This window comes from Pan paniscus, chromosome 1, assembly GCF_029289425.2.
Source record: "Pan paniscus chromosome 1, NHGRI_mPanPan1-v2.0_pri, whole genome shotgun sequence".
Classification (NCBI taxonomy): domain Eukaryota; kingdom Metazoa; phylum Chordata; class Mammalia; order Primates; family Hominidae; genus Pan; species Pan paniscus.
Window position 1 is genome coordinate 91,049,845 of NC_073249.2, and position 24,477 is coordinate 91,074,321.

Below are 24,477 nucleotides of genomic sequence, written 5' to 3' on the forward strand. Positions count from 1 at the left end.
TCTGTATCTTGGCGGAAGGAGTTGCCAAATTAGAGTGTTCAGTAGAACCTCACTGTAGGAGGTATGTTCTGTTAGTCTCTTGGGCACAAAATCCTAGACAGCTTTCCCATTCTGCTGCATTATCCCCTTTGGGACCTCCCCCATCCTGGACAGGCAGCACTCTGAACACTTGCTAAAACAGAGGTAAACCTGGACTTAGTTGCCACTTAGTGCTGGAAAGGAGGCAGTGACCTCCAAAAAAAAAAAAAAAAAGGTAAGTTGTAAAGAAAACGCTAAGCAAACATATCCAATAAAAACAAAAATATATCAGATAAAGGAGACTGGAATAAATAATTTTTCAATTTAAAGACAAATGTACATACACAAACAGAAAATCATGAGCTCCCCAAATTGACAAAGCAAGGAACCAGTAACCAACACTAATAAGACAGCAATAGGGAAGTTCCCTGATTAAAGAGAAGTTTTAAGAAAACTCAAAGATATTCAAAATAATACAAGAAAGCAATTTAGAAATGTATCAGAAAATTTTAACAAAGAAATTGAAATAATGAGAAACAAATCAAATAGGAACCCTGGAAATTAGAAGTATATTTGCCAAACTGCAAAATTCTTTAGAGGCTCTCAACAGCAGAATGGATCAGGCAGAGGAAAGAACCAGTAAGCTCAATGACAGGGTGTTGGAAAATACACAGTCAGAGAAGAAAAAAGAATGAAACTAAATGAAGGAAGCCTACAAGACATAGAAAAGTACCTCAGAGGAGCAAATCTAAAAAACCGAAGTTCAACAGGGAGCTGAGCATGAGCAAAGAATAGAAAGCTTAACAAAAAGATAACTGATGTACTTTTAAGGTACCAAATAAGACCCCTCCAGGTTGCCCATGATTATGGAAAACTCTGAAGCATACTAGGTCCTTGAGCTGTCCCTTTGACTCTAAGTACTTTCCAAGAAGCCCCTTTTACATCCTTGTTCCTGAGGCTGGAGATGATGGGTTTTATGAAGGCAGAGACAATGCTGTAGAACAGCACCAACTGTTTTCCCACTGTAGGTTATACTAGGAGTCAGACCTCAAGTACGTGATCATGGCTGGCCCTTAGAACATGGTGACCACACTTTTACTTTTTTTCCATGATGGCAGGTTGAAGGCATTGTTAACGTGATTCTACCACTTAGAAAGACAAAATGGTGTGTAGAGATTCATGCTGTGGACTTTTTTCCAAGAAGCAGCACAGGAACTTAACAGGAAAACTGAAAGAAGCCGCAAACTCTGTGAAAGAAGTAGTGTGCAGCAGCCTACACTGTGAACCAGACAGAAAACTGAGTCTCCAGAGCATAAGAAGTGGGGAGACCGCTGTCATGACACACATTCCCACAGTGGGGAGACTGTTGCCATAACACACATTCCCAGAGGGGAGCTGGGCAATCCAGGCCATGGGGGAAGGCCTTATCCCTACTCAATCCTGGGGCTGATTTAGGGAGCAGTGGGCAAAATACGAGAAGGAACAACATGGGGACATACTTTGCATGCACTCCCAGATGCCACTGGAGATGGAGGGAAGCCATTCCTGATCCTACCCCACAAGGGACCTTGCAGAAGTCTACTGGCATCAGGCAGTGGTCACAGGTTGAGAGAAGCTCTCAACTGAGATTTGCAGTATAATCTGAGTAGGGGTGAACCACAGTGGCCAGAACCAGCAAGCAAGTGAGAAGTGTGCTACAGACATGGGCACAGAAGCTGGATGCTCCCGTGTTATGAGCAAACCAGGAGGGGCGTGGCCTGAAAGCCATGATTTCTGTCTCCCTTGGGAAGGCTTATGGTTTGGGGCATAAGCCTTCTGAGTGAAGGCTGCCTGGAACTCAGCTAGCTGCTGCCAGCAAAACACTGTGTATGTGAGACCTGACCTGCCAAGTGTGTGAGAGCTAAGTGGGGCTTATTTCCACTTACTACACCCCCCTGCCTGTTTGGAGTCTTTTGTGCAGCAGAGGAAGCTACACTCTTCCTTGGAACATTACCCCAGCAGCCAGGGAACTGCCCTCTGGGGCCACTGCCTGCACCCACACGTGGGGAGCCAGAGTAGAGACTTAACCTGGCTCAGCCCCCACCTGGCTTTGCCCCTAGATCCGCCTTGGTAGCGTAACACTATGTATAGAGATGTTTAGGAATTCCGTGGGAGCTTTGGGACACCCACCAATTGCTTGAGATGCCAGACCACCTTCCCTGGGTAACATATGGCAAACACAAATTCCACTGCCATTACTGCAGCTGATGTTCTTTTACGGGTACCACCTCCTGGTTGGAAGCAACCAGGACAGCCTTTTACAACATCTGGAGGCAAAATAACACTGTGTTTAGGAAGGAGGAAACTTTTGTGTAATTTCTGCTATTGCCTTTGTCTGCATCATCCTGGCTAGCCAAGAGGTCTTGAATCTATCTACATGCTCAATACATTATTTCTACAGCTGACATTCAAGAAAGCCAACACACTAAGGCTATTTCTAACTAAGGAAACCTTAGAGTCTGCTAACTTCTTATCCCCATAAGAGCTGGTGCTGCTACCTGCTGCTGGGAGACTAGAGGAAAGATCATATCACAGGATCCCTTGCAGACGCTCCCCGGCAACAGCGTGGAGTGTGGAATCCCCACTGGGTGGCTCGACCCAGAGGAGCAGCAGGATTCATAGTAGTCTGGCCCTCAGGGATTTCTACTCCTAGGGGAAGGGGGAGTGCATCACACTGAGAGATCACCCCATGAGAGAGAAGAGGCCATATTGCAGGCCTTAAGTCCCTGAACTTTCTGCTTATGGGATTGAAGAGGCACAGGTGCAGTGCTGGGCTAGTTGGGGAATGTCTGTAAATCTACTCTGACAGGCAGGCAGCCCTGACGCTTGTGAAGAGTATAGGAGAAGGGGACTTTTCTCCCCAATGATTACTACTGCAAACAAAGCTGAGACTTCTGCTATGGGAAATCAGCATGGGTGCATCTGTAGACAGCCTTTCTGAAATACTTTGATGTGACACATCCCCATAGGAGGAGTGCCCTCCAGGTTCAGGCTTGCATGAGAGGTAGAGTCACTATCGCCCTCTACATAGAACATCAGGATTCCTGCAGATAAAAAGAAGTGCCTTTCTAATCTGAATAGCCGGAACATCAGCTTAGGAGTGTGGGTGGAAGAAGGATCAATTTTCCGATGGCTGGGAAGGAGAGCTGTGGTGGCTCCTGCTCCTCCTCCTGAAAAGACCTGGTGCATCTCACTGAGAGATTCCCCAGCTACCTCTATCAAGGCTGGGACCTCTGCTCACCATTGAGGTATTGCATTTACCCACCTGCTCTAGCTGCAGCTGGATTTTACCCACGGGCACCTCCTACTGGCCTGAAGCCTAAACTGTTCAACCCAGTGAATAAAATACTAGGAAAAAAAATTTAAAAAGTGCACACCACTGAGAAATAAAATAAGTTTCATGAGACCTCTGACATTCCAGCCCCACAGGAGACAGTGAACCTGCTTACACACCCAGCACATAGCTACTACAACCAGCATCTGAGAAAGTTATTGTACAAAGATTCTCTATAACCAAGAAATTCATAGAGTCTTTGCCATTGAAAATACACATAGCCAAAGCCAAGTACCAAGAAACTATAAACATTGAAGTCACATCCTAAAGGGGAAAATATAAATTTAAAAAACTCAGAATCAAAACTAAATTAAAAAATAATTAGAAGAAACAGTCTAGCAAAATGTGAAGGAACCCAAAAATAATAATTCTGGCAATATAAAAAAACAGATTTCTATAAAACTCACAAAAGATAACACTAACCCTCCTGCAGTGGATTCAAACCAAGATGAAATCTTCGAAATACCAGTTAAGACATTCAAAAGGTTGATTATTAAGTTACTCAAGGAGATACAAAAGAAAAATGAAAATCAACATGAAAAAATAAAAAAAGCACTTCAGGATATGAGTGAAAAATTTTCTAGAGAGACTGATACTTTAAAGGAAAAACAATGAGAACTTCTGGAAATAAAAAACACATTTAAGGAACTGCAAAAAGCAGAGAAAAGTTTTAACAGTAGATTAGACCAAATTGAAAAAAGAATTTCAGAGCTCAAAGGCAAGGTTTCAAAGTAACCCAATCAGACAAAAAGGAAGAAAAAAGAAATGAACAAAGGCTCCAAGAAATATGGGATCATGTAAAGTGGCAAAACCTAATAATTATAGGTGTTTCTGAAGTGGAAGAAAAAGAAAAGTTTGGAAAACCCATTTCAGGTAATTGTTGAGGAAAACTTCCCTGGCCTTGCTAGAGATTTAGACGTTCAAATACCAGAAGCTCAAAAGCATTAGGTAACCTATAAAAGAAAACCTATCAGACTAACAGCAGACTTCTCAGTGGAAATCTTACACGCCAGAAAAGACTGGGGGTCCTATCTTTAGTTTCCTTAAACAGAATAACTTTACTGTCAACCAACAATTTTTTACTCCGCAAAACTAAGTTTCGTAAATGAAGGAGAAATAAAATCATTCTCAGACAAACAAAAGATGAGTGAATATGTCAACATTAGACTAGCCCTGCAAGAAATGCTAAGGGGAGTTCTAAATCTTGGGAAAAAAAAAGGTTAATACACATCAGAATAGAAACTCCTAAAGGGCTTATAAAATAATAACACAGTGAAGAAAACAGTCACTAGGTAACAGCATGATGCCTGGAACAGTACCTCACATCTCAATATTAACATTGAATGTAAATGATCTAATTGCTCCACTTAAAAGTTTCAGATTGGGAGAATGGATTAAAAAAATCACAAATCACACACCTGCTTTCTTTAGGAGACATACCTAAAATGTAAAGATTCTTATAGGCTCAAGGTAAAGGGGTGGAAAAAGTATTTCTTGCAAAGGGAAACTAAAAGGGAGAAGGAATAGCTATTCTTACATCAGGTATAACAGACTTTAAAGCAACAGTAAAAAAATACAAAGAAGGTTACTATATAATGTTAAAAAATAAACTCTCAACAGGAAGATATAACAATCCTAAATATATCTGTATCTAACTCTGGAGTCCCCAGATTTATAAAGCAATTACTACTAGACCTAAGAAAACAGATTGACAGCAACACAATAATAGTGGGGTACTTCAACACTCCACTGACAGCACTAGACAGATAATCGAGGCAGAAAGTCAACAAATAAACACTGGACTTAAACTGTGCTGTAGAACAAATGGACCTAACAGATATTTACAGAACTTACTACCCAAGAACTGCAGAATATGCATTCTCCTCATTGACACAAGGAACATTCTCCAAGCTAGACTATATGATAGGCCAGAAAAGAAGTCTCAATAAACTTTTAAAAATCAAAATTGACCGGTCACTGTGGCTCACGCCTGTAATCCCAGCACTTTGGGAGGCTGAGGCAGGCAAATCACGAGGTCAGGAGATAGAGACCATCCTGGCAAAAATGGTGAAACCCCATCTCTACTAAAAATATGAAAATTAGCTGGATGTGGTAGCGCATGCCTGTAATCCCAGCTACTCTGGAGGCTGAGGCAAGAGAATCGCTTGAACCCAGGACTCGGAGCTTGCAGTGAGCCGAGATCGCGCCACTGCACTCCAGCCTGGTGACAGAGTGAGACTCTGTCTCAAAAAAAAAAAAAAATCAAAATCATATCAAGTATCTCCTCAGATCACAGCAAAATGAAACTAGAAATCAATTCCAAAGGAACTCTCAAAACTATAAAAATACATGGAATTAATCTGCTCCTGAATGAATTTTGAGTTAATGAAATTAAGAGAAAAATTAATATTTTTCAAATAAATGACAACAGCAACACAAGTTATCAAAACCTCTGGGATAGAGCAAACACAGTGCTAAAAGCGATGTTTATAGCATTAAAGGTCTATATCAAAAAATTGTAGATTGCATTGGGCAATTTTTTAAAAAATCCTCAACAAAATAGTTGCAAATGGAATACAACAGCACATCCAAAAAGTAATTTGACATGATCAAGTTGGTTTCATTCCAGGGATGCAGGAAGATTCAACATACATAAGTCAATAAATGTGTTTAATCGCATAAACAGAATTAAAAACAAAAACCTGTGATCATCTCAATAGATGCAGAAAAAGCATTTGGTAAAATCCAGCATCACTTTATGATAAAAACCCTCAACAAACTAGGCATAGAAGGAACATACCTCAACATGGTAAAAGCCATATATGACAAAATCACAAAACCACCTCCATGGTCCAATCACCCCCATCTGGTCCCACCCTTAACATGTGAAAATTATTACAATTTAAGATGAGATTTTGGTGGGGACACAGAGCCAAAACCATATCACTCATGAATTAAAAAAATTAATACTAATGAAATGTCAAAGCTATCTAAAGCAATCTGCAGATTCAATAAAATCCCTATCAAAGGCCCGGCGTGGTGGCTCACGCCTGTAATCCCAGCACTCTGGGAGGCCCAGGCAGGCGGATCACGAGGTCAGGAGATCGAGACCATCCTGGCTAACACGGTGAAACCCCGTCTCTACTAAAAATACAAAAAATTAGCCAGTCATGGTGGCGAGCACCTGTAGTCCCAGCTGCTTGGGAGGCTGAGGCAGGAGAATGGCATGAACCCGGGAGGCGGAGCTTGCAGTGAGCCAAGATTGCGCCACTGCACTCCATCCAGCCTGGGCAACAGAGCGAGACGCCGTCTCAAAAAAAAAAAAAAAATTCCCTATCAAAATACCAATTGATATTCTTCACAGAAACAGAAAAAAACAACCTAAAGTTTATATGGAACCAGAAAAGACCCCAAATAGCCAAAGCAGTTTTGAACAAAAAGAACAAAGCTAGATATATCACAGTACTTGAATTCAAAATATACTACAAACCTATAGCAAGCTAAACAGCATGGTACTGACATAACAACAGATACATAGAGTAATGGAACAGAAAAGAGAATCCAAAAATGAATACACACATTTACAGCCAACTCATTGTTGACAAATACACCAAGAACATACACTGAGGGAAGAACAGTCTCTTCCATAAATGGTGCAGGAAAAACTAGATGACTATATGAAGAAGAATGAAACTAGACTCCTTTCTCTCACAACATACAAAAATTAAATCAAAATGCATTAAAGACTTAAATCTAAGACTTCAAATGACAAAACTATCAGAAGAGAACATTGGAGAAATACTTCAGGGCATTGGCCTGGGCAAAGATTTTTGTGTAAGACTTCAAAAGCACAGGCAACAAAAACAAAAATAGCCAAGCGGAATTATATGAAGCTAAAAAGCTTCTGTACAGCAAAGGAAACAATCAACAAAGTGAAAAGACAACCCACACAATGGGAGAAAATATTTGCAAACTATCTATCTGACAAAGGGTTAATGACCAGACTATATCTGGAACTCAAATAACTCAATAGTAAGAAAACAGATAATCCAATTTTTAAATGGGCAAAAAAATCTGAATGGATATTTCTCAAAAGAATATATATAATGGCTAGGAGTTATAGAAATAAAAAGCTCAACCTCACTATTGATCAGAGAAATGCAAACCAAAACCACAATGAAATATCATCTCATCACAGTTAAAATAGCTTTTATAAAAAAGAGAGGGTAAAATGGATGAGGATGTAGAAAAAGGGGAACGCTCATATGCTGTTGGTGAGAATTTAAATTAGTACAGCCACTTTGGAAAACAGTATGGAGATTCCTCGTAAAACTAAATACAGAACTACTGTATAATCCAGCAATCCCACTACTGTGTATATATTCAAATCAAGGAAATGTATTGAAGAGATATCAGCACTCCCGTGTTTATTGCAGCACTGTTACAATAGCCAAAATGTGGAATCAGCTAAAGTGTACATCTGTGGATAAGTGGATTAAGAAAATGTGGCATATACACACAATGAGATACTATTCAGCAATAAAAAAGAATGAAATCTTGTCATTTGCAGCAACATGGATGGAACTTGAGGTAATTGTGTTAAGTGAAAGAAGCCTAGCATGGAAAGACAAATATCACATTATCACTCACATGTGAGAGGTAAAAAAGTGGATATCATGAAGATAGAAAGTTGGTTGTTGGTTACCAGGAAAGGTAGAGGGTGAAGGAAATAAAGTTTATTACATATTTTGTCAATTTCTATGGTATTTCCTTTTTTGGGTTTTTAGAAATAATCTAACTTCTAAATAAAAACAGAAAAGCTAAAATGAGGCCCTTCTGTCATCCTTCCACCTCAAGTCAAAAGTTATGTATAACATAAACATCAAGTTGGATAGAAAATAAAGATGATTGTGCTAATAATGAAAAAGGAAATATTGATTAATGGGTACAAAACTACAATTAGACAATAAATAAGACCTAGTGTTTGATAAATCAGTAGGGTGACTTTAGTAAACATTAACCTAGTGTATATTTCTAAACAGCAAGAAGGTAATAATTCAGATGTTTCCAGCTAAAAAAAGATAAATACTTAAAGTGATGGCTATACTAATTACCATAATTTGACACATTACATGAATGTATCAAAGTATCACATGTATCCCTCAAATAGGTACATCTATTATGTAATGAAAAGTATGTGATAAAAATATATACTGTACAGGATATACTATCTAATATATAAAATAAGCAAAAATAGTAAAGATATTAAAAATATAAATACATGCTTTATGACATCCTAGAATCTACTAAATAATGTTTTGCAACTGATGACAAACATGAAAGCTTACATTTTATATGTCTAATAAAAATTAACAGCAATACTGCCCTGACTTCTCTCCTTGAATGCACAGAAACAAGACAGATGAGATCTGTGCTTATGATAGACTTCTAGGCAGACTTAACATTAATCCCATTTAAGAACTTCTCTTAAATTTTATTAGTACACACAATTGTCTAGTTTACAGGGTCTGACATAATTATATTTTTATGCCTCTTCTATTAACAATAATCAACAAATTTATAAACATTTCTAAACAAATTTTGATTTCTGAAGGATATGCTTTATATTTTCCTTTCAATTATAGCTTATCTCCTCTTAGTAGGTGGGGTAGTCAGACTTTTTGTTTTTCTCTTTCAAAAGGAGGCTTAGCATTTCCACTGTGATCACTGCCCTTACCAGGGTCTGCTCAAATTATCTCTGCCATCATCCAGTCAGACAAAGGACACTGCCTGCGTCTTCTGAGTTCCAGGATGCCTGGTGGATATAAGGCTCTAAAAGTCTCTGTATTAGTAAGTGCATTTAAGTCTAAATAAGAGAAAACTTGTAGGGGAATATGTATTTCCCTAAATGCACTGGGGATGTTTTCACTGGAGAAATATTTTCTGAGAAAGGGAGAGATATATTTTCAAGAATCAGGTCAAATGAGAGAATTCTCAAAATACCAGAATTGGAGAAATACTATTCAAAATAAAATGTTCGTGTGCGTTTATGTGTGTGTGTGTGAGAGAGAGAGAGAGAGAGAGAGAGAAAGAAAGTATATACATGTAATGGTTTGCTAAACTGCAAGCCTGTATCCAGCTAAGGCCCATGGACCAAACAAGATAGTTCGTTTTTGTAAATAAAATTTTATCGGATCACAGCTACATTTATTTGTTTACATATTGCTGATGGATACATTTGTGCTACAAAGCCTGAGCTTAGTAGTTGTGACAGTGTATTTGGCCTTTCTTGGATTGTTATAAAGAAATACTTGAGACTGGGACTTGAGATTAATTTTTAAAGAAAAGGGGTTTAGTTGGTTCACAGCTCTGCAGGCTGTATAGGATGCATGATGCCAGCATCTGCTCAGCTTCTGATGAGCCTTCAGGAAGCTTTCAATCATGACAGGAGGCAAAAGAGGAGCCAACATGTCACGTGGTAGAGCGAGAGCAAGAGGGGGAGGAGATGCCACACACTTTTAAGCAACAAGATCTCACAAAAACACACTATGGAGAATAGCACCAAGCCATGAGGAATTCACCCCCATGACCGAACATGACTCAAACACCTCTCCCAGGCCTCACATCCAACATGAGATTTAGAGAGGACAACATCCAAACTCATTACAGTTCAACATGAGATAAAAAAAAATCAATAGTATTTGGAGTACAGGTGGTTTTCTGTTACATTGATAATTTCTTTACTGGTGATTTCTGAGATTTTGGTGCACCTGTCACCTGAGCAGTGTGCACCATACCCAGTATGTAGGCTTTTATTTCTCATCCTCCTCACCTTTTCCCCCTGAGTCCCCAAAGTCCATTGTGTCATTCTTATGCCTTTGCATCCACATAGCTTAGTTCCCACTTACAAGTGAGAACATATGATATTTAGTTTTCCATTCCCAAGTTACTAGAGTAATGGTCTCAAGCTCCATCCAACTTGCTGCAAATAACATTATTTTGTTCCTTTGAATGGCTGAGTAGTATTATGTGGTGTATATATACCACATTTTCTTTATCTACTTTATCTACTGGTGGATGGGCACTTAGGTTGGTTCCATATCTTTGCAATTGCAAATCGTGCTGCTACAAACATGCAGGTCCATGTCTTTTTCAAATAATGACTGCTTTTTCTTTGAGTAAATACCCAGAAGTGGAATTGCTGGATTGAATGGTAATTCTACTTTTAATTCTTTAAGGAATCTCCCTACTGTTTTTTATAGTGGTTGTACTACTTTACATTCCTGCCAGCAGTGTAAAAATGTTCCTTTTTCGCCACATCCCTGCTAACTTCTATTACTTTTTAACTTTCTGATTATGGCCATTCTTGCAGGAGTAAGGTGGTCACTCATTATGGTTTTAATTTGCATTTCCCTGATAATTAGCAATATTGAGCATTGTTTTCATATATTTGTTGGCTGTTTGTGTATTCTTTTTTGAGAGTTTTCTATTCATGTCCTTTGCCAACTTTTTGATAGGATTATTTGGTTGTTTTGTGTTCCTTGTAGATTCTGGATATTAGGCTTTCGTTGGATGCATAGTTTGTGAATATTTTCTTCCACTCTGTGGTGTGTCTTTTTACTCTGCTGATTATTTCTATTGCTGTGCAGAATCTTTTAGTTTAATTAGGTCCCATATATTTATTTTTGTTTATGTTGCATTTGCTTTTGGGGGTCTTAGTCATGGTCATGAGATTTAGAGGGGACAACATCCAACATGAGATTAAGATGAGGGCTTGAAAAGTCTAAAATAATGACTACACGGCCCTTTAAGAAAAAGTTTGTCTGCTCCTGCCCTAAAGTATTTATTAGTATCCTGTATAGATAGGTAAATTTCATATTGATTAAATTATAATCTCAGGATAAATTATATTCTCAGTACAAATTAATAAGTGGTTACATATTATTTTTATGTTAGTTTTCAACTTGGCATCTCCCCACTGATGAGTCTGAATTCCGAGCCAGCATCCTTAGGTACTTTGCACAATGTCTCTCCTAGCTCTACGTAGTTATTACTAGGGCTCTTAATTTTTATTTCACTCTCCCTGCATGATTCCAGTCTTAAGAACATATCCTGGATACACTTTGGGGAGAAAAATAAAAATGTGGCTTGGATGAGAGTATTGTTAGGAGAATTTATAGGTAGATGCGTAACTTTTCCTAAAGAATGTCTGTTTAAGAATGGCTTTCAAGAGAAGGATCTAGGAGTCTGTCACAGTAGTCTCTACTCAACAGTAACACTCAAAAGTTAATAATCCAGATGGGAACCTAAATACTTGTCAAATTTTAGTTAATATATAATAGTTTAATACATAAGAAGGAAGATGACAGAATAAAAATCTAAAAATACCTTAAAGCACTAGGAAAATATACTGAATTTCACAAGATGAACTCTAATGAAAGTACAAAAGGGTTTTGTATTTGGATATCAAAACAAAAAAAGCAAGTACTGTGTCCATAAAAAATTCTCCAAAGAAGTAGAGAAAGAGGAAAATGTGGTTTAAATCTATTCATTAAGTGAACTGAATATGTTTTATATGACAAACACTGGGTCAGGCAATAAGTATGTAGCACTGAACATGCAAATATGGAACAAAGATGGCCTCTGCCCTCAAAAAGCTTACAGTTTAGTTTGAAAGCTAGATATTGATGAAAACTTAGGTTGATTCTATATCATGGCTATTGTGATTACTGGTGCAGTAAACATGAGAGTGCAGATACTTCTTTGATATACTGATTTTATTTATTATGGATATATAGCCAATAGTGAGGTTGCTGAATCATATGGTGGTTTTATTTTTAACATGTTGGGGTCTATCAACAGATAAATGGATAAAGAAAATGCAGTGTATATATGCAATAGAATAGCATTCAGCCATAAAAAAGAATGAAGTCCTGTTATTTGTGGCAACATGAATGAACCGAGAGGACATGATGTTATGTGAAATAAGCCAGGTATAGAAAGACAAATATCACATAATATTATTCGTATGTGAAATCTAAAGAAACTGATCTCATAGAAATAGAAAATAGAATGTGGTTACCAGAGGCTAGAGAAGAAAAGGGGAGGGGGAAAGATGGGAAGTCGATTAAAGGGTATGAAGTTACAGTTAGACAGGAGGAAGAAGTTCTGGTGTTCTATTGCACAGTAGGGTGACTATGGTAAACAATGTCATATTGCATATTTCCAAGTAGCTAGAAGAGATGATTTTGAATGGTTTCACCATAAAGAAATGTTACAAATATGAGGAGAAGGATAGGCTAAATACCCTGATTTGATTATTACACAATGTGTACATATATCAAGACATCGCAGTCTACCCTATAAATATGTACAATTATTATGTGTCAAAAATAAAACAAAAGAAAGATGGATACTCAATGAATTATTAGAAATGGGATGAATCCAGTAATACAGAGTGTTCTGAAAAACTATAACAGAAGAATCTGGCCTATCCTGGTTGTAAATGTTGTGTACATATGTGTGGGTGGAGAGGGGTGGAGGAGTCAGACTAGCCTTTTCTTTTTTTTTTTTTTTTTTAGAGGGAGTCTCGCTCCGTCGCCCAGGCTGCAGTGCAGTGGCGAGATCTCGGCTCACTGCAAGCTCCGCCTCCCGGTTTCATGCCATTCTCCTGCCTCAGCCTCCCGAGTAGGTGGGACTACAGGTGCCCGCCACCATGCCCGGCTAATTTTTTGTATTTTTAGTAGAGACGGGTTTTCACCTTGTTAGCCAGGATGGTTTCGATCTCCTGACCTCGTGATCCACCTGCCTTGGCATCCCAAAGTGCTAGGATTACAGGTGTGAGCCACCGCGCCCAGTCCCTAGCCTTTTCTTAATTAATGCATTCAACAAATAGTTATTGTATACCTACTTTGTGCAAAGAAAATAATAGGAATTGAATGATGGTGTTGAAAAAAATACAGTCCCTGTCTTCATTGACCTTATAATTTATTGGTGAAAAGAGAGAAATAAACATGCAAGTATACAATTAAAATATGTGCAGTTGTTATGAAAAGAATGACCAGGATGCAATGAATAGAATAAGGCTTGGAACATAGAATATTTAGACAGAGTGGTCAGGTAAGACTTCTTCAAAGAGATGATGTTAGAGAGGATACCAGAAAGATAAACAGGTGTTACTTGGTGAAAGAGACCCAAGAACAGGAAGAGGAATGTATTCTACGAGTGTTCATGCAGAGGGGAGTGTGATTTTAAAACTTAGGATATTTAGCTCATTTCTATTTTCATATGAAATATCTTTAGCTTTGTTGTTCATTTCAGAGAGAGAAACAGTGATGAACCAGTCTAAGAAAGAGGGACCAGTATGCTGAGGGCACTTCAATGTACAAGTAGACAAGTTGGAGGCCATTTAGCTGGAAGAAATTTCATCAAGGCAGGGCATGAAAGCTGGGTTCTAGTATTGGCAGAACTTAGTATTATGTTGGATCCAGCAAGTTGCCATAGGACCAATGAGGGGAAGTGACAAGGGGGGAAGTAACAAGGCAGGAAGTGACAAGGAGATGGATTTCGTTCATGAAAACTAAATTTTGAACAATGCAGAGTTACATGTTTATTGTGATTGTTTTGCAGTACAGTTCTCTAATAGAGAACGTTGTCAATTAATGTTAGAAACACTAAAAAGGAAAAGAGTGTGATGGGTAGGAGGGAGACAGACTTAAAGTTTATGAATCACTTACTATGTACAAGACTTTGTATTTTGCTCTTTATGTATTTTATCTGAGCAAAACACAAGCTAGCTCATGATGTTCTCAAAGAATACCAACATCAGACAAAGTCACTCTGTAACCACAATGAAGTGAGAGGAAAAAAAAATACCACTTAATAATCCTAATTACATATAACACTGTACAATCAGAAAAATATATTGTCTTCTAGCTAAAATGAGTGACTGATATGATCTTTCTCAATTACAGCTTTAGTCTACCTTAATAAGTAAGATTCATTAAGATACTTAATCATGGAATTGTTTCTAGTAATTGACAGGACCAAATCCAGAGCAAGCTTAGCTTTCTTGAACCCTTCCTCCTCACCTAAAATTGCCTAATATGAGCCCACATCCTATAATAATTTGTATCTAACACTCTCTTACAGAAATGTCCCACAACTCCAGTGGTGTGTGATCACCCACATTGCAGTGAGTCAATAAACCTAATTTTGTTAGATTATGGGTATGTTCCTTTTTTTTGCTGGAAGGCCTTGTCCTGTCATTTAATTCTCAAAGCAACCCAAATATGTTCAGTTTAAAGGTAAAGAAAATAAGGCTGTGAGATGCTAAGTCACTTAGGCAAAGTTGATTATTTGGAGAAGTTTAGTTGCCAAACAGGTATTCCATATCTGCAACATGAAATGGGAAATGTAAACTAACACACTTTAAAACTATTATAGTTAATGTTTGCATTTTATCTTACTTAATTCTCACAATACACATTTATACATAGTAAAATACTGGTTCAAATAAATACACAACTGCCTGAGGGTACATAGGTAAAGAGTAGTAGTTAAGAGTACAGACTTTAAAACAGGTGACACTTTATGGTAGTGTGACCTTGGTTATGCTCCTTTGACCATTAAGAACATTTCTGAGGCAGTGGAGCTTAGAGGTGATGATCATGGACTCTGGGGTCAGAGTGATTGGGTTTATAATTTTGTAGAGCACTTGTGTGACGTTGGACACTTTATTAAACTCTCTGTGCTTCAGTTTTCTCAAATGTACAATGGGAATAACAATCACACCAACCTCACAGAGTAATTGTGAAGACTGTGCATACATTGTGCTTAGAACAACATGTGTTGCTTAGCAAATGCTCAGATAAACAGGTCTTTAATTGGAACTACAATTCAAATTAAGGTTTCTGAAGCTCCACAACCCCAGTTTGTTTGTTTATTTGTTTGTTTTAAAAACAGGCAGCTCTTATCAGAGAGGATTCTCAAAGGAAGAATATTAGGTGGGATTCAGCACATTATCAGGAAAAGTAATTGGCTAAAATGATGAGGGGAAACAGTGTCTCTTTGGATTTCGGAGGTGAGTCAAGAAATGTGAGAGTGCATGTGTTTATGAGAAGAGTGGTGGGAGGATTAGGGTCACGTTTTCAGAACCAGAGTCCAAGAGTCTAGGTTCAGAAGTCACTGGTGATGAGGGAATAGGAGTGGCAAGGGAGGGTGATGAGACAGCAAACATTTGGGAAAGACTTTTCTGAGCCCACCTCTGCAGGTGAGAGGTAAACTTGGCTTCCCAGGAGTCTCCCCTGAGCCTGATTCTCACCTGTCTCTGGGGTTGGAGGTCTCCCTTCCTTCTGCCACTTGTGGCAAAACAGTGTTAGCTCTGGGGACTCTGCCTCAGGAGGATGAGACTTGCTGTAAAGGAGAAAAGGCTTATAGATCCAGTTTCCATTTCCCACACATATACTGATCCAGGCAAGATCAAAGCAGACACTGAATGGTGTTCAGTGGTTGGTAGGTGAACTAAGGGGCACATTAACTGTATTGATCAGGGATTGGAAAGGTGGGACTGATAATAAGGGATTTGAAAATAGATACTACTTTGAAATCCAACAATTGGTCTAGTGAAAATGTGAGTTAAGCAACTGGGACTTGAAATAATTCAATTTTGATAATCTTAGAGTATCAGATTTGGAAGAAACTTTAAAGGCCATCTTGTCCACCATTCCCTCCATTTGATTCTTAATTCATTCTACAACCAAGAGATTAGCAAACATTTGCTTTTAAAAGGTAGAGAGACAAGAAATTATCTTATGTGTGTGCTGTCACAGATTGGTCAAGTGCTGACACAGATGGTAGAAGGCAGAGGTTTCTAAAACAATTATTCATAAAATAGAGGCTGTGACTGAGAACATCTAATGAGGTATAGACAGTCCCCAATGAACAATAATTCTACTTACAATTTTTCTACTTTACAACAGTATGAAAGCAATACATATTCAACAGATTAATACATGAGATATTCAATACCTTATTATAAAATAGGCTTTGTGTTAGATGATTTTGCCCAACTGTAGGCTAATGCAAGTTCTCTGAGCACATATAAGGGAGGCTAGGCTAACATATGATGTTTGGGTATATTACATGCGTTTTCAGCTTATCTTCATTATGATAGGTTTATTGGGCTGTAACCCCTTTGTAAGTCGAGCAGCATCTAAATTGTATTCTCTCAGGAGAAGCTGCATTTGAAAATGCTTATCCCAGAGAAGGCCTTACACAGATTTTCTATTTGGAAGATTAAAGACATTTGATCATGCAATAATTTGGGGTCCAGAGGCCTTTAGGGTGCTCCTGAAATTATTATGTTTGCTAGGCCTTACTTGTTCTACACATACAGTTAGCTTCAGAAAAGCTAACTTGTATAAAGGGGAAACATTACCAACAACAGTTCCTTGCACACAAAAGATGATCAAAACTATTTCTTGAATTTAATTTCTCTGGGTCAGTGGGAGCAATGATAGGTCTTTCAACAGGATTAGGGAAAGTTGAGGCCAGACTAAATGTGAGACGCTAAGTTTATTAGAATACTGTAAGCTTTGTATTGCTAAGAAGACAACAAAAGGGATGTGTTCAGGTGCAAAAGAGAAAATGTAACTTAAATTTAGGCTAGAATAAAACATTAATTGATTTCACAATCCTATGCCTACTGTTCCAGGCATCAGCAGGGAAATATATAATAATTAATGAAGTACTACATTTGCTCTCAAAGATCTTAACAATTTATGGGGAAGACAGACTTGTTAAAAAGGTAACAATATGCTAAATGTAAATATTATGAGGGCATAGAAAATGAATAAATAATTCTTTTTCTGAGGGATTCAGTAAAAGTATATTTAAGGAGTTAAGATTTGATCTGATTTTGAAGGATAAGAAGCAGTTCCCAGATGGAAAGAAGAGAGATGACTTAGAAGCAAAGGAAATGTAATGAAGCGAGAATTTCTTTTTTTTAACATATCTGTCTCCTGTAATTGGAGAGGTGAATGTACAGTCTGTTTAGGTTAGAAGAGAATCAAGAAGAGTCTTTAAAGTATCAGTTGCTTTCAATGAATTTAGTATTCTAAAATATCAAACCCAGAAGTTCATTTCTACTGCAGGGCATTTGAGTTTGAAAGAAATGTTCGGCATTGGGTGAGTGGTAGAGTTGCAAGGAAAGTATTGGTCTACTAATTATTAAATGAATTTTTTAAATGAATTCGTTTGGTTATTAATATCTTATTGAATACTTTTAATGTGACAGCCATCGTGACGAGTGTCAGGATGATGAAAATAAGCAAGAGGCTGGTTTGTCAGTATGATAACTAGAATTGGGCAGTTCTCTTCAATTGCAGTATGATCTACACAGGGTATGGTGTGACTGGCACTGGTTGCCATTTTATGCATTTAAAATTGCATTGTGAATTTTTATTATTGTTTTCTTTTTGCATCTGTTACACATTTTGCTTAAGAATAATTAGAATGTCCAATACTATTTTGTATGAAATTTCATCAAGCCAGCTATATGCTCTTCACCTGTATTTATATAATTGATGTTATGAAAACACAAGATGCATGTTTATTGCCACTCTATCATGTTTGTTTTTGAATCTGCATTCTTTTTTTTTTTTTTTTGAGACGCAGTCTCGCACTGTCGCCCAGGCTGGAGTGCAGCGGCGCGATCTCGGCTCACTGCAAGCTCCACCTCCCGGGTTCACTCCATTCTCCTGCCTCAGCCTCCGGAGTAGCTGGGAACTGCAGGTGCCCGCCACCACGCCCGGCTAATTTTTTCTTGTATTTTTAGTAGAGACGGGGTTTCGCCGTGTTAGCCAGGATGGTCTCAATCTCCTGACCTCGTGATCTGCCCGCCTCAGCCTCCCAAAGTGCTGGGATTACAGGCGTGAGTCACCATGCCCGGCCGAATCTGCATTCTTACACCAAACAAGCTAACCACCCTAACCCGTCTTCCTGTCAGCCATACCCACAAGGCAAATTCACACCTTCATCTCCGAGCTTGAGGTCAGAATAGTTAAATTTTACTAATGTTTTAAAAGTCTACATCTGACCAGTCACTCATCTAGCAAACATTCTTCAGTGATGCCCTGCATCTATGGAGCTAAGGTCTTAAAGCATTGAGTGAGCTTTCCCAGTTTGGTTACCATAGAGGGGAACATGTGTTTCCTTCATGTGAGCTGCTTGCTGCTCGATGCTTTTATTTTTGTCTGAAATATTTCTTTTTCTCTTTTACGCAGCTGATCCCAGATCTTCTTGGAAAATTCATCTTATGGGCTTCCTCTAAAAGTTTTTTTTCAGTCACCCTGACCTGAGAAATGAGCCACTTCTCAGGCACACTGAAGTGTTCTGTACTTTACAAATCCTATTGAGATGTCTGCTTCTCTACAGGGTTGTAAGCTGCCTGGTGGCAGAGATTGTACCTTGCTGAATTTTGTGTTCTTTCTGCCTGACACATATTTGTTCAGTAAATGTTTATAGAGGTGAATTGAACAATAGGAAAATATTTGCTACTACATTAATCTCATACCCAAAATTCACTCTTTAAGGCTTTACTGAAGGAAAAACTATGACCTGGGAAGAGGAGTTAGAATGTTTGGGAACAGTCATATAGTATAGAGCTAGAATGCTTGAGGATGGTCTAAATGTTGTTTCTGTGAAATAGTATCTATAGGAAATACAAAAGTGTTCTAATTACTTCCTTCTCTCTATTCCCGAGTTTTCTTATTTGCAAAATAGGCAGAACAATGGTGCTTATCTCATTGAAGTATAAAAATTAAGTAAATATTGAATGCAAGACACTTGTAAAAATGATGAATAGTAAGTGCTAATAAGAGTTAGCTATTAATATTTTTACAGTAATAGTAATAGTAGTGAGGGCAACAGTAGTAATTTCAGTGCTACTTTTAAGTTAAAAAGAGAGAGAGAGAAATGAAGTTTTGGCATGGATTCAGCAGTCATCTCAATCCAATGTTTTCTTCTTTCCTTCTTTACCTCAGCCTCCCATGGATCAATACAACCATTCAAGCCTGGCTGAATTTGTGTTCCTTGGCTTTGCCAGTGTGGGCTATGTCAGGGGCTGGCTTTTTGTCCTGCTGCTATTGGCATACCTGTTCACCATCTGTGGTAACATGCTCATCTTCTCAGTCATCCGACTGGATGCAGCTCTGCACACACCTATGTACCACTTTGTCAGTGTTCTTTCCTGCTTGGAGTTGTGGTATACAGCTACCACTATCCCTAAGATGTTGTCTAATATTCTCAGTGAGAAGAAAACCATTTCTTTTGCAGGATGCCTCCTTCAGACCTACTTCTTCCACTCCTTGGGAGCGTCTGAATGCTACCTTCTTACAGCCATGGCCTATGATAGATACCTGGCCATTTGTCGGCCCCTCCACTACCCTATAATTATGACCACCACACTCTGTGCCAAGATGGCTGCTGCTTGTTGGACTTGTGGCTTCCTGTGTCCCATTTCTGAGGTCATCCTTGCCTCCCAGCTCCCATTTTGTGCTTACAATGAAATCCAACACATTTTCTGTGACTTTCCACCTTTGCTGAGCTTGGCCTGCAAGGACACATCCGCTAACATTCTGGTGGACTTTGCCATTAATGCTTTCATAATTCTTATCACTTTCCTCTTTATCATGATTTCTTATGCAAGGATCATTGGGGCTGTGCTGAAGATAAAAACAGCATCAGGAAGAAAGAAGGCCTTTTCTACCTGTGCCTCACATCTTGCTGTGGTCCTCGTCTTCTTTGGGAGCATCATCTTCATGTATGTGCGGCTAAAGAAGAGCTATTCCCTGACCCTTGACCGAACACTTGCTATAGTTTACTCCGTACTAACACCAATGGTCAATCCAATTATCTACAGTCTTCGTAACAAGGAACTCATTAAAGCTATCAAGAGGACCATCTTCCAGAAGGGAGATAAAGCTAGTCTTGCTCATCTTTGACTTTCTTCCCATGTCCTTTCTCACCTCAATGTTCAATTCATAAAAGTTCTTGAATAATCTTCCCATCATCACACATGCTCTGAATTTCATTTCCTTTCACCTCTTCAAAGACTTCATTTCTTTATGATTTTCTCGTTTTCTACATCTTTATTTCTATTTTTTACTCGATCACTTATGTCAGCATTTAAGAATATTTTAGTATCTACATACTTCTTTTTTTAAAAAAAAAAAAAGCATGTATATTTCCTAGGTCCACACATTTCCATCCAGCCAGAGATCGATTTCTCTGTTCCTTTTTCCAATCAAACTTCTCAACACACCATATCTCCTCTTCTTTACTTCATATCCACTTCTCAACCCATTCCAATCTTATTTTGGCTCAGACCTTCCAACTAATATTTTGTGAAGGCCATTATTGACCTCAATGCTGCCAAATCCATGAGAAACTTCTTTTCCTTCCTCTCTCCTGAACTCTTGACACACATGACCAGTTTTTATGCCTCAATTCTCCTAACTTTTTACTCCTTAACTCTCCCTAACTCTCATGACATCATTACCTCCCAATTTTCTTCTTATCTTTCTTGTGAGTCTTTCCCAGCCTTCGTTGTCCTGCCATGCTATCTCCCTAGATACTCGGAGTTATTCTTATGGATTTAAATATGATCTCTGTCTATCACAAGGCCTCTTAAATTTTTATCTCCAAACCACAATTTTTCTCTGAGATTTAGATTTATATATTCAACTTCCTACTTATCAACACTGCCTGGATTGGAATTCTCAATAATTTAAAACTTAACATGTCAAAATTGATTTCTTAAAATTTCTAACCATGAAAGCTTGATGCTTTTGTTTCCTTGGGTTTCTTCTAGAAAATTTTAAATATTCTATTTTGCTTCCTTTTCTTACAACCATAATTCCAATCAATTATTAATGTATGCCAATCTTTTCACAAAATATATTCTTAAATCAATTTATTTCTTATACTTTTTAGTGTTTCTACCCTGGTGTAAATTGCCAACATCTCTCAATTGGATTAATGTAATAATATTCTACCCATGCTCCTTTCTCCTACTCTCATTCTATTCTATTTTCCACATAAAATATAATGTATTTGAAATCTGAATTGTATATACCATTTTATAAAAACATGAGAAATTCTCAATTGCCCTTAAGATAAAATTCAAAGCCTCACCATACTTTATAAGGCTATAAACGGAATTCTTCCCTGCCTTCCTCTTCAACATAGATTCATACCTCTACTCCCTCAGCTCCCTCTTTCCTAGCTACATGATTACTCTTTCAGGTCTTCAAATACATTATGGATTTTTCTGGCTTCAGGATCTTCACTCCGTTTTTTCCCCAACATTTCATTTGGTTCACTCCTCCTAACTGTGTGATTTTCTGTTCAAATATCAATTTCCAGTGACGCTAGCTTTGAGAGGACTTCTGAACACTCAGTCTAATTTATGTCACTCATTTTTATCTCTGAAGTATGTTTTGCTTCTCTTCAAAATATGTATGGCAATTTATGTGTTTGTGGACATTTATGTATATATACATAGATATAGTTTGTCATTCTTTCCTACAAGTATCTATAAACTAGATTTGGTCTCAAATTATTTCAGATTTTTTATTTGTTGTGTGTCCAGAAACTAACACAGCACCTAAATAGGATGAGTATTCAATGCAATCGTAATGAATGAAACATGTGATGAATCTTACCCACACCTGGTCAATAACATATTTGGCCTTTAACAATGACATAATGATTCTAATCATTACTGAAACCCACTGTTCTATAGAATGCATCGGTCTTCCCTATTTGTACTCACCAGTTTTCTGCACATCCCACCTCAACTTGTCTCACATCTGTCTTTTGAATTTCCTTGGATAATACTGGTAACTAGTCCTTGCTTAGCTACTGTGCGTCATACTAGGTTAATTTTCTGGATCTGTATTTTTTTTTTCACTCACAAATTTGGTGGGCATGTAAGCTATCCATAGATAATATTCATTTTTAACATGATATGGTTATGCATAAACATAAATTTTCATGTCATTTGGGAAAATGCATAAGTATAGGATTGGTAGGTCGCACGATAAATGTATGTTTATAATTAGCTGTCTAACTGTTTTCCAAAGACTAGTGCTTTTTGGGTCCCTCTGCTGTGATACAATGTGGGGCATGTGTAGTGAGAGTTCATTCAGCCTGGGCAGCTTTCCTGAGCTGTGGGAATGGGCTTGTGATGAACCCCAGGCTTCTGTTTCTCATTGTTGCATGTCTATGAGTAACAAATCTGCTTTTCTTGATTTGTTGTGTGTTTTATCTCAGCAGGTTCATGAACTAGGTAGAGAACCTTTGCATATATATATGTATGTCCTTTTCTCCAAATCCTCCCTGCTGTCATCGGCACTATTTTATCATATATTTTTGTAAAATAAACACACAGTACATTGCTACTATTTTTGCTATATACAGTCATTTTCTGTAAACAGTGGCGGTAAAAGACATTGCAAGAGGGAGAGAGGTTAGTGAGTACTGAGGAAGTCAATGGAGCTGCAGTTTCAAGAAATGTGATACCATAAAAAAGACAGGCAGTTATGTGCTGAAGTCTGCTCATAGTTTTTGGGAAATGATTGACAACTTATTAGAAATTCTGTGGAACCAATAGCTTGGAATCAGATACAGTGGGAGTATTAGCACTATGCCAATCAGCAAATGTTATAAATCAGGACCTTTTTAAAAATGGCAGGCTATCTCAAAGCTAAACAATGCAGGCACTAAAGTGGTAAGGACAGATTTAATCAGTAATATACAAATATACAAATATATATACACACAAAAAAACACACACACATACACACACATAGACATAAATTATTTTGGTAGCCTTGAATTTTCTCAGGCAGGCACTTAAAGAGGTGCTAGGATAGACTATGGCCTTGAGTTCTTAGAAACTATGTTAGTGTTTGTTTAAGTCTTTTAATATATGTGGTGGGGGAGGGAAGGTGGGGAGGGTGGATGAAATCATTTTTGCTGACAGTCTATAGATTTTGTAAGCCAAGGTTGAGGTTTAGTCAAAAAGAGAACTAGAGTTCAATGAAATTGAGAATCTTTGTTAGAGGAGTCAGTTGTTAAACATTTACCCCAACACATATAGAGACAGAATATCATTTGGAGGGGAGGGTAGCAGAATTGATGGACATATTTTAGGAATAGAGGATATTCTAGTTCACAGAAAAGAAGTAATTGAAATGAAACTGACAGATGTGGAAAATTTAATTTAAAAGGTAGTGGGTATTTAACTCTTAATTGCCTTATAGGGATTTAGAAAACCTGAATAAACCTCTAGTCATTAAGTAAATAAAATTATTACTTAAACTCTACGTATACGAGTCAAAAAACAAAATAATACTTTGACTCAAAAATTAAGTTATTAGTTAAATATCTATTTACCACAAACAAAACATTAAATACTGGCAACTCAGTTTGAAAAAAAAAATCTTCCAGAAATAAATTAGGAGATAGAAAAATATAAACTTTGATGAAGAATATTGAAAGTGTGGGTGGGATGGAGAAAGTGACAAAAATTATTTAATTCTTCTCATAGTTCATATTATAGTTTGTAAGTACTTTTTTTTACATTATCACATTTGATTATTAATTTTATCTGAGGAAAGTAAATCTTCCTTATACTTTTTAAATTTTTTATCTGACAAATAATTATATATGTGATGTTTTGATACATGTATGCAGAGTAGAATGATCAAATTAGGCTAATTAACATATTTATCACCTCACATATAGTACTTATCATTTTTATTTTGTGGCAAGAGTATTTAAAATCCACCGTTCTGGCAATATTGCCAACCATGGCTCAGTGAGGTGCCTAATGTCTCATAAGTATTTGAAAGAATGGCTGGGATTGTATCCAAGATTCTGAAGCAGCACTCTTTACAGAGCAGATACTAGAGTAGAGAGGAGACTGCAGTGTGTAAGACAACATATAACTGCTATAAATATGAGCAACAGACAAGATTAGGAGTCGGTCTTGATGGTATTTATGTCCCCAGTGTCTCCCT

General features: G+C 37.7%; 1 protein-coding gene across 1 annotated transcript; it reads left to right on the forward strand.

Annotated features, from left to right (window-relative positions):
• The first annotated feature begins 15,869 nt into the window (after positions 1-15,869).
• Positions 15,870-22,896, forward strand: LOC100979847 (olfactory receptor 6N2). The gene is made up of 2 exons (XM_057300830.2): positions 15,870-15,904; positions 19,435-22,896. The coding sequence occupies exon 2, from the start codon at positions 19,441-19,443 to the stop codon at positions 20,392-20,394; it is 954 nt and encodes a 317-aa protein (XP_057156813.2). The 5' UTR covers positions 15,870-15,904; positions 19,435-19,440; the 3' UTR covers positions 20,395-22,896.
• The last annotated feature ends 1,581 nt before the right edge of the window (positions 22,897-24,477 follow it).